This window comes from Echinops telfairi, unplaced genomic scaffold, assembly GCF_000313985.2.
Source record: "Echinops telfairi isolate 266 unplaced genomic scaffold, ASM31398v2 ScPeMD7_8;HRSCAF=38, whole genome shotgun sequence".
In the NCBI taxonomy this organism is placed as follows: Eukaryota; Metazoa; Chordata; class Mammalia; order Afrosoricida; family Tenrecidae; genus Echinops; species Echinops telfairi.
The window spans coordinates 2,863,589-2,874,437 of NW_022103905.1; the positions used below are offsets into that span (position 1 = coordinate 2,863,589).

A 10,849-nucleotide genomic window follows, 5' to 3' on the forward strand; every position below is an offset into this window, starting at 1 on the left:
CACGCTATCCTTCCATAACAGGATGGCTGATTGCCATCTAGCTGGCAGCTTTAACTATAGAGGCAGACATATGCCATTGCTCTCTAAGCTCCTAAAACAGCCACTTCCCCTTACCTACCCCCAGCACTGGTGTTAGGTTACTCCTCCAATGTACTCAGGGGCCTTCAGGGTTAGGGTACAGCCCACTTTGTTAGGTATGTGTTTACCTGTAATTAGGGAGGCTTGCATGCTCCTAGAGTGTATATAAGCCTTGGTTGGAAATATATTTGTTCTCTCTGCACGTATCTGGCTCCTGAAGTCATGGTGGTCCTGAAGGTGAGCACTTGCATGTTTTATCTTGTCTGATGTCTCTTTAATTTTACCTCTCAATTACACAACCACCCCTTGGACCTTTTTGACTGTGGGGGCTGGTACCCCACACCACCCAACCCCCAAGAACCATTGTTATTATATTAAATATTATTATTGTTGTTATTCCTTTTTTTTCATTGCGTATCTTGCACCATCCAATGTATCCACTCACCTGCCATTCTGTTATTTGTTCCCCTTGAGGGGGGTTATATAGTCATCATGGCTATCAGTTCCCCCTTCCCCCTGCCTTCCCCCCTCTTTCTGTAACCTCAGGGAATCATTACTCCTGTTGCTATTTCTGAAGAGTTTATCTATCTTGGATTTCATACATTGAACAATCTTAATTATACAAATGAACATATGCAGGTCTAACAGGATTAATGAGATAAAACTTAAACCATAATAATAGGGGGAGGAAATATTGAAGAATTAGATGATACTTATGTGTTTCAAGCACCATATTTTTTTTTTACGTCGACTGCCACTTCTTTCCCCACCATGGAATGGCTTGTGGGTTTGAACTGCTGACCTTTTGGTTAGCATCTATTACTACATGGTATTTTACAAAGTAAATGTTCTGCCAATACTAGCTATTATGATCAAAGTAATCCCTATTTTCTAGCAGAGGTTATACAAAGCTGGTCTTGCAAATAGCTTATTTGGGAAGAACTCATATCATTCAAATATGTTTTAAAAAAATAAACAAATACCACCTATAAAACAGGGATGGGAGAAAATTTCCAGAGGAAAGCATGGGTATTTATGAAGTTAGAGCACATGAGAGAGAATAAAAGAGACTAGAGTGAGAAATTCTGACATTTTTTGATACAAGTTTCAGGAAAAACCAAAACAAAACAAAAAACACCTGGAAAAAATGATGGAAAGGTCATGGAAGGGCATTCAAAGAAAAAATATGACTACTTTAGGTTCTGACAAACAAGACCCAGACTGAGATCAGACATCAGAGATCAGACCCAGACTGAGATCAGACATCTATTTCGAGTCCCTACCTCTCAGCCCCATTTTGAGTCCCTGGACCCTTGCCTATTAGCTTTAGCATCCAAGGGAGGGTCAAAATAAGTGGTGCATGCTAGGAGAAATGGATGGTTCATGATACGTTTATGACAATGACTTTGAGAAACTTTGAAACCCAACCATGTTGATTTTTTAATATTGAGTACATGATCTCTAGAAAATAAAAAAGGGATAAATTTAAAACAAACAAACAAACAACTTTGCAAATGATCCTGGAGAAAGTAGGGAGCGGGAGGGAAAAAATATATTCCTTTGAGTACTCATTCTCTCCCTGCCTTGGCTTTCTAGTGAAACTTAAATAGCATTGTGAGTACTAATTAACTATGATGCTAGGATTGATGCTTTTTACTGTGGCTGCTCCGATTGTCAGCTTCTTTAGAAACCAAGCCCATGATCCTGGAATGCTGAGATACGCAGCAAGCAATGGGAACTGATTTTAGCTGTTCTTTTCCAAAGGTATCTTCCTACTCCTCCTCCATGGATGCCAGCAACCTCGTTGAGCTGAATGACACAATAACCCAGATATACTCTAAGGCACAGATCCAAGACATCACGCAGGAGCTACACTGTCCACTGTGCCATGACTGGTTTCGTGATCCGCTGATGCTAACCTGTGGCCACAACTTCTGCCAGATCTGTATCCAAGACTTTTGGAAGAAGCACATAAAGGAAACCTTCTGCCCCGAGTGCAAGATGCTATGTCTTTATAACAACTGTACATTCAACATTGTAGTGGAGAAGCTGGTAGAGAAGATTAGGAAGCTCCCCTCAATCAAAGGCAATCCACAGTGCCCAGAACACGGCGAGACCCTGAAGCTGTTCAGTAAGCTAGATGGGAAGCTAATCTGCTTTCAGTGCAAGGATTCTCGGTTGTCTGTGGGGAAATCGAAGGAGTTCATGCAGATCTCTGATGCTGTCCGGTACTTCATGGTGCGTGAGCCCTGGGCCCTGAGGAATCCTTGAGAAAGCTGGGGGAAATCTGTTGGATGGCTTCTTCGCTCGTCCACCCCACCCCTTTATTCAAATAATTAGAAAGCTCCCAGTGTTCAGAAAGCACATCTTGCACCGGTCTTTCTCTCCAGTTGCAGCGTATGGGAAAGAGACAGTGCAGGAACTCGGGCCTACTCCCTGCATCAATCAAACATTTACCCAATCCTGCCATGAACACGCTCGCTAGGCACCGTGGAAAATACACGGAGACTTCAAAAAGTTTGTGGGAAAATGCTGTTGTTTCCTAATTCCATTTTTAGGCGAGATTTTTGAAACTCCCTCACGTGGATGTATAAGATATTGCTCTTGCTCTCAAAATAGAGTCAAGTTTACAATGAACAGCCATATAGCCAATATAAACTAGTATACTACGGAGAGCAAAATATGATGGCATCTGTCATTCTTAAGTGTTTAGAACTTCCGAGAAGATTTTTGGCAAAACTCAAATTCACTGCCACCAAGTTGATTCTTAATCCTAGTGACCCTATAGGACAGAATAGCACTGTCCCTGTGGGTTTCCAAGACTGAAACTGTACCGGAGTAGAAAGCCTCCTCCTTCCCCTGCGGAGAGGATGGATTTGTTTGGGGCCGAAAGAAGAAAGGCGTGCCCCAAGTGCAGGGCATATTATAAGAGCATAGCTAGTGAGGACCATGTAACTAGAGTGGAAAGCCGCGTGTCATGCCATTCAAACTCCTGTAGGGAGTCACAAGAGGGCAAAACGAAGTTTTCCACTACTGGTCATTATCCTAATTCTCAAAAGATACAGGAATTCGGATCCAGAGAAAGGGAAAGGCTCTTCATGCAGAAGTTCTGCATTTTCCCTGGTGCATGGGGCTTTGGGAGAGGATATTCTCCTCGGAGCATTCTCAGGACCTTTCTTCTTCCACCTGGCTGGTGAATTAATTCTACTCGGTATTTCCAGGAGGAGCTTAGCACCCACCAAAACCAGCTGGAGGCAACCCACAAGGAACTCCAGGCCCTCAAGAACATGCAGAAGGCTGCGATTGCTGATTGCAAGGTGAGGAGCAGGTGAAGGGGCTGCGAACTAGAACGGAGTACAGCTCTTTGTAACCTTAATTAGGTGGGGTGGATATGCATATTTTATCATTCTTTACTAAATATAGTTCCTCACGTACCTGAGTGACAGAATTAGCAAACTGCCGGTGTAGGGTGGGAAGGCATGTGGAAGTGGAGCAGGTTCCCAGTAATTGTGTAGACAGAGAGAACAGCTTGTCACCTCAATGCTCTGGTTCTCTGTCTCAACTGCAAGGTGATTGTTGTGGGATTGTGATCTGTCTGGTGATTCTTTTTTTTTTTAATCTATGCTAATATAAAGAACGTTTAAGAAAACTCCACTAAAGTTCGCTCTGTCCAAATAAATATAGAACTTTCCATTAGGTGGATCACCAGTATTCGGACCCAAATCTCTTAAGTTGCTGGCTTTTCCCATTTGATCTGATTTTTCTGTAGCTGCCCTCAAAGTGAATAAGGCTATTGTGTAACTTTCTAGTTTATTTTTTTGTAGCCTCAAAATAGACCTTTCTTGTCTGCAGTTCACAGAGACAAACATATACCATGGAATTATAGGTTTGGATTTAAAAAATAACAATGTTGTTGTAAATTAGGTAGGAACTCTAGGACAACATTAACGGGTGGGGATTTGTTATTTGGTTTCTAGTTGGGAAGTCTAAATTGGTAGTTCTATTTCTTCATTCATTATTCTATGAAGGAGACTTCTCTGACGTTGGGCACCTGGAAGAAAAACAGGTAGAATGAAGGAAAGAAGGACAGGTGAAAGAAATGAGGTCTCCAAACCATCTTGCAGCCATTTTAAGAGTTCCTAGTTCCACTATTAGTCAGCATTACTCATTCATCAAATATTTATTGAGGGGATCAAACAGTCTATAAGGGGATGTCAAACAGTTCCCTGATCTCTTCATATTTCCATGAACTTTTTGAAGCCACCTTGTATTAGGTCTGGGGATGGGAGGAATATTAAATAATCCCATGGCTAACCATAAAGTAACAACCGTGAAAAATACCACAAAGGTATTTGTGCTATGAAAGCATGTAGGACTCTAATGATGAACCTAATCTAGACTGGATGTGAGGCTTGTCCTCGAAGAAGTCACCTTCTAAAAATTGAGACTTGCAGGATAAATAACTTAGTAAAGGGACCAGGGAGGAGGTGACCTGGAGCAGACTATTCTAGGGAAATCGAGGGAAGGAAGCTAGCTGTTGCATGAAACAGACAGAAAGCCAGTAAAACGGGATCCAGCACCATGAGTGAGATGAAATTGGAGAGGCAGCCACGGACCCGATTGTGCAGGAGGGGATTTAAAATTCCCTCTGTGAATAATGCAAAGCCATTCAAGCAGGACATGGTTTCTTCTCATTTTGAAAACACAACAACACACTCCCAGCTCTGTGGAGAATGAATTGAGCTGGGGAATGATAAAGGCAATGGCTAGGAAGATACTGTAGTCATCCCAGCGAATGATCCTGGTAGCCTGGACTAAAGAGGCAATGAGTATACAGAGAAACAAACCACTCTACATCTGCTTCTGAGAGAAACTCCCCGGACACACTGGTTGGTTAGATGAGAGGGGTGAGCAGATGCCAAATGGGCAGTCATCTACAAGAATCCAGAGCTCAGAAGTTGGTATCAGTTGAAGATAAAGACAAGCTATTGATAAGAAAGAGAGTTTAATATGGCAAAGGAAAAGAGCCCGGGACAGAATATCAAGTAATATTTAGAGCTTCTGGGAGTAGGTGGTCCCAACAAATAAGACGGGAAGTAGTGATGTTGAGAGTAGGAGTGAACCCCGAAAGTGTGAGCGACAGGAGGGGGGATTTCAAACTATTTTAAGAGTGCAATTATAATGATGGATCATGGGATCAAGTTATATAAGAGGGGGAATGAAGATAGAAGCAGTAAAATAGGCGGGATAAACAAGCTGGAGGAGAAAGCCATGGGACCAACACTGTTTACAGTGACAGAAAGATGGAAACAACCCAGGTGTCCCTGAAGGAATGGATAAACAAACTATGACACATGACAACCAAAGAAAGACTCAAGATTAAAGAATAATGATGAATCCACAAAACATTTCCACCATATGGAGGAACCTGGAGGACATTATGCTGAGTGGACTAAGTCAACCACAAAAAGACAAATATTGTGGTTCCACTATAGAAAGGCTAGAAAAAGGGTGACACACAGAAAGTAATATTCTTTGAGTTGATTCCAACTCACAGGGCCCAGAAAGGACAGGGTAAATGGTCCCTTTAGTTTTCCTGAACTTTAAATCTTTATAGCACTAGGCAGCCTCATCTTTCTCCCTTGGAGCAGCTGGTGAATTCGAACAGCTGACCTTGTGGTACACAGGTGGGTAGAGTGAAAGGCAATACACAATAAGGGTAAAGTCAGCACATGACCTAGACAAGGAAGACGCTGGGAGGTTTGCAAGAGTGAAAGGAAGCAACGGTAAATACTATACACACACAATCCTGCAATGCAAACAACAATAAGAGGAGGCATAAGTAGATATGCAAGCTGAACAGATGCGGGATGGTGTATGCGAGTACATCCATCAGCATGTATTGGTGTGGCAGACGATATTTCTACCTATGTATTTGGAGGTGCTGAAAATATATACAGATATATAGTAGATATATATAGACTCAATGGCAGTGAGTGAGAGTTAGTGATTTTTCCCCTCCTTCCTCTTTCACCCCTGGCAATCGTCAAAGAATATTACTTTCTGTGTGTCACCCTTTTTCTAGCCTTTCTATAGTGGAACCACAATATTAGTCTTTTTGTGGTTGACTTAGTCCACTCAGCATAATGTCCTCCAGGTTCCTCCATATGGTGGAAATGTTTTGTGGATTCCTCATTATTCTTTAATCTTGTAGTCTTTCTTTGGTTGTCATGTGTCATAGTTTACCCATTCCTTCATGGACACCTGGGTTGTTTCCATCTTTTTGTCGTTGTAAATAGCATTTCACTGGAATAGGTATGCGTTTATTTATTGATAGCATGACTCTTAGTTCTCTAGGATATTTAGCTAGTAGTGGAATTGCTGGGCCATGTGGTATTTCCAGGAGCCTGGTGGGATAGTGTTTATGCACTGGGCTGCTAACTGCAAGGTCAGCAGTTCAAAACCACCAGTCACTCCACAGGAGACTTTCTACTCCTGTGAAGATGTCGTCTCAGAAACACATCGGGGCACTTCTACCCTGCCCTATAAGGGTGCTATGAGTTAGGATTGACTCAGTGGAAGTGAGTTTGGGTTTTTGAGGTGATAGCTCCATTGCTTACTTTTTAAATAAGCACCAGACCATTTTTCCAGTGTTGGTACCATTTTACAATTCTTCCAGCAGAGTCTGAGAGCCCCATTTTCCCCACAGCTTTACCAGCCTTTGTTGGTTTTATTGGGTTTTAATTTTTAAATATTAAATCATTGTGATTCGTGCTGGAGTGAGATGATGTTTTAATCTGTATCTCTTGCCTGTGGACTACCTGCATGCATTTTCTGGCTGCCTGAATGTCTTTAGTGACGACCGCTGTTGAATATTTCATCCTGAGCTGTTAAAGTATGTCAAGAAACGAGGAGGAAGTCCCTCTAAAATAGTTAACTGTTGGTACCTAAGAGTCATTTCTATGGATATCCCCCTTGTGATATTTTCTAAATTGTGTGAATGTTGGTATGAGCCCCCATTCCCAAGTGCTAATCTCAGTAATTACCATGGTGATGCTCCCTGGAGGTTTCCAGGAAAACAAGCTTCATCTGCAACAACACATCTCTTTGGAGTTTCTAAAGCTGCATCAGTTCCTGCACAGCAAGGAAAAGGATATTTTAAATGAGCTGCAGGAAGACGGGAGAGGCCTCAATGAGGAGATGGAGCTGAACCTGAACCAACTTCAAGAGCAGTGTCTGCTGAACAAGGAGATGCTGGGGAGCATCCAGTCCCGGATGGAACAGCAGAACTCCTTCGACTTTCTCAAAGTGAGGCTCCAAAGCAGCCTGAGTTATGGGTATTCTCAAGTGGGGAGAAGGTGCCGGGGTGGCATAGTTGGGCTACCCATTGGGTTGCCAGGCACTCCCCAGGGCAAAGAGGGGGCTGTCCGCTCCCGTAAAGATACACAGCTTTGGCACCCAAAGGAGGCAGGCAGTTGTATCAAGACCAAGGGGGTTGGAGGGGGCCAGAGCTGGCTTTTCAATGCCACGCCCAAGCTAGGGGGGGAAACCACTGCTACTGTGGTTTTACTCTTCTCTAAGCGGGAAGCAGGAGGCTTGCTTTGCCATGTGCTCAGTAGTAGGCTTTACTTTCACCCTCCCAAAGAAGGCAGTAAAATGTATTCGTAGTACAGGCAGTCCCCAGTTTACAGGGTTTCTGAGCTTATGATAAGCCGAACACTGTGGGCTTTGGGGGCACAGTTGATGTTAGTAATATGTACTACATATAATGCTGCAGCATGTAATTTGCTGATGCTATGATTCTCCTACCAACCCCACATGGAAAATTAAGAGAGAGTTTATAAAGACCCTGTTCATAAAAATCAATAATAATGAAAACAAAATCGAGATACTTGACTTATATCAGAACGAACTTACGATGCAATGATAGTAGTAGAATGCTCTTGTAAGTCTGGGATTGCCTGGATATATTATTAAATTTTTTTTTCAGAAGGAGAACGGAAGCTTTATTTCTTAAAAATGAGAATATTGCAACCATAGTTGTATCTTCGATTGGCCCTCAGCAATCACATATTGATCTGTTTAAGAGGCTGATGGGCAACCTTGGCCACCTGAAACATCCCCTCTAAAGCTCTTAGTTAGCCAGAGTGAGGGAAACTGGCCTTAGGGGTGAACTATTTACTGTGCTTTTCTTCTGGGACTATTTGGCAAAATTCAGTTTAGCCTTAATAATTGTCCTGTTGATGTCTCTCTCATTTGCTGTAAAAGGGAACTTTAGAAAATTAGATTAGAGGTGAGGCTGGTTTGTCCTGAGCTAGATTGGGGAGTCTCGGTGTTCATGGATGATAAGAGGAGTTGGAGATGGGATGGGTCCATCTAGCCAAGAGCGCAGTATTGATCAAATTATGGTAGTAGCCAATATGACCAAAGGGGTTTCTGGAACTGCTGAACAATCATCTGACTTCTCTATTTCCCCTTCCCTCTACTAGGACATCACAGATTTCTTAGATAGGTAAGTGTTTCCCTGTGGTATTCATAATACCATCCCTTCAGTCCTTGGAGAGGTCTGGTAATCAATGATTTATGTCTCCTGCAGCTTGGTGCAAGGAATGAGGGTCCTGGCACCCAGAGAGCTTATCACCAGAAAGCTGAACCTAGGCCAATACAAAGGTCCTATGCAGTACATGATATGGAAGAACATGCAGTGCATCCTTTCTCCAGGTATTAGTGGTTAATATCTATTGATTCCTGGAATTGATGTTTCTTTAGTGCAGTCTATTTTGTGGCCCTAATTAGTATTTCAGAGTCTGGGATCGGGGAAGGATCGAGTTCAGCCAAGAAGTAACAGAATAACTTTGTAATCTGTACTTGCATTGGATTGTTTTATAAAATTTGGCAATAGCCAAAAGGTATCCTCTTTTTTTGATAAATAATTTATATAAATCCCTATGGTTTCTCTGCCCCCTCCCCTGCAAAATGAAGTTCCTGGGGGAACTGTTAATATGTACATAGAGTTGTTAAAGGTGCCCTCGGACTTGATATTCAAAACAGAATGTAATATTTCAGGAGATTATTTAGAAATCTTTAGTGATCCAGGGAAAAGTCAATTATGCCACTACATGTGTCTAATGTGTCTGTGTTCCTATAGATACCTAAGGACTAAGTAGGGGGAGAAAAACTTAAAGTGGCATATTAAGAATATTATAAAGTTCTAAGTAAAGATTTTTTATAAAATACATAGTTCTAAATAGTTATTTATAGAATCCATATAGACTCAACATTATTATTTGTAATTACCAATTTATTGAAAAACCTCAAAGCGATGTCCCTAATAATACCCCCCCTCCCCAATAATTGACACTGAAGTATCCACAACCCTACCCAACCAAACCAAACCCATTGCTGTCAAGTCAGTACCGACTCACAGCGACCCTTCGGACAAAGGAGAACTGCTCCAAAGGGCTCCCAAGGTTCATGGAAACATCCCTACTTGTCCCCTGTGGAGTGCTTGGTGGCTTCGAACTGCTGACCTTCCGGTTAGCAGCCAAGTGCTTTCCCCCTGGGCCACCAAGGCTCCTTCATTGAGGTGCAATTCAGTAAAATTCACCAACTTTCATTGTAAAATCTGATGATTCTTGACAAATGGAGTAAGTTATGTAAATGTCTTCAAAATAAAGATACAGAACATTTTTTATCAACCCCCCAAATTTCTCCATGCCCCTTTGCAGCCACGCCCTAACAAGTGCTGATCTGTTTAACGCTATTTCGTTGTCTTTTCTGAAATTTCATATAATAGAATAATGTATTTTGCCATCTCTCCTGTCTGATTTTACTTACTCAGATACTGTGTTTTGAGATTCACCCATGTTTTTGCTTGTATCAATCCATAGTCATTTTAAAAAAATCAATTGTCATTTATTTTTTATTCCAGTTTTCTTGGTCATTAACCACTTATGAACACCAGGCTGTTTTCAGTTTGGAGCTATTGTGAATACAGTTGCCTGATCATTTGTTAACAAATGTTTTAATTTGTGGGGTGTGTGTGTAAATATTTGGCTGTCAGATTCCTGGATTATGTGCTAAGTGTATGATTAACTTGAAAAGAAATTACCAAATTATTTTTGTAGAGTAGACTTACCATTTTCTATTTCCCCATGAGTGGGAGTGCTAATTATTACACATTTTCACCAAAATTTGATAATGACAGTCTTAAAATTTAACCATTATAGCAGAAATTCATTTTGGTTTTAATTTCTCTAGTGATTAAAAGATGTTGAGTATCTTTTTATATGCTTAATTGTTATTCATGTGTCTATTTTGATTGCCTTCAACCTTTTCTCTCTTTTTATTGGGCCCTTTTTATTATGAATAAGTTGTAAAGGATAATATTTTATTAGATATAAATTTGTAGCTGGTAGTTTTATTTTCTTAAAAGGCCTTTTTCAAAGAACAATAACTTAAATTTGAAAAGGGCCAATTTATTCTTCTTCTATAATTCGTCCTTTTTTTGTCCTATAAAACTTTCCTTACTCCAAGGGAAAGAAAAAGAAAAAAAAGATTATTTTTCTTATACTTTGGTCTAGAAGTATTATTGTTTTAGCTCTCATATTTAAGCCTATGACCAATTTACACTTAATTTTCATAGATAAGTATGAGGTAAAGAGCAAGGATGTGGATATCCATTCGTTATAACATCATTTATTTTAATAACTATTATTTTGTCAACAAAGTATGAAATAACATTGGTATCTTTGTAAAAAATCAACTATGA

At 40.9% G+C, this 10,849-nt stretch overlaps 1 protein-coding gene across 2 annotated transcripts in view; it reads left to right on the top strand.

The window, feature by feature from the left end:
- The window catches only part of TRIM69 (tripartite motif containing 69), a 35,142-nt gene that overhangs the window by 15,566 nt on the left and 8,727 nt on the right, over positions 1 to 10,849 (top strand). Inside the window, exons 2-6 of one of the 2 annotated variants that reach the window (XM_045286550.1) lie at positions 1,843 to 2,316; positions 3,300 to 3,395; positions 7,192 to 7,386; positions 8,568 to 8,590; positions 8,675 to 8,799. In XM_045286550.1, coding sequence (XP_045142485.1) covers positions 1,864 to 2,316; positions 3,300 to 3,395; positions 7,192 to 7,386; positions 8,568 to 8,590; positions 8,675 to 8,799 — 892 coding nt within the window. In that variant the 5' untranslated portion in view covers positions 1,843 to 1,863. Of the gene's footprint in view, positions 1 to 1,842; positions 2,317 to 3,299; positions 3,396 to 7,152; positions 7,387 to 8,567; positions 8,591 to 8,674; positions 8,800 to 10,849 lie in introns of both variants that reach the window. The other variant, XM_013006370.3, reaches the window with a different exon arrangement.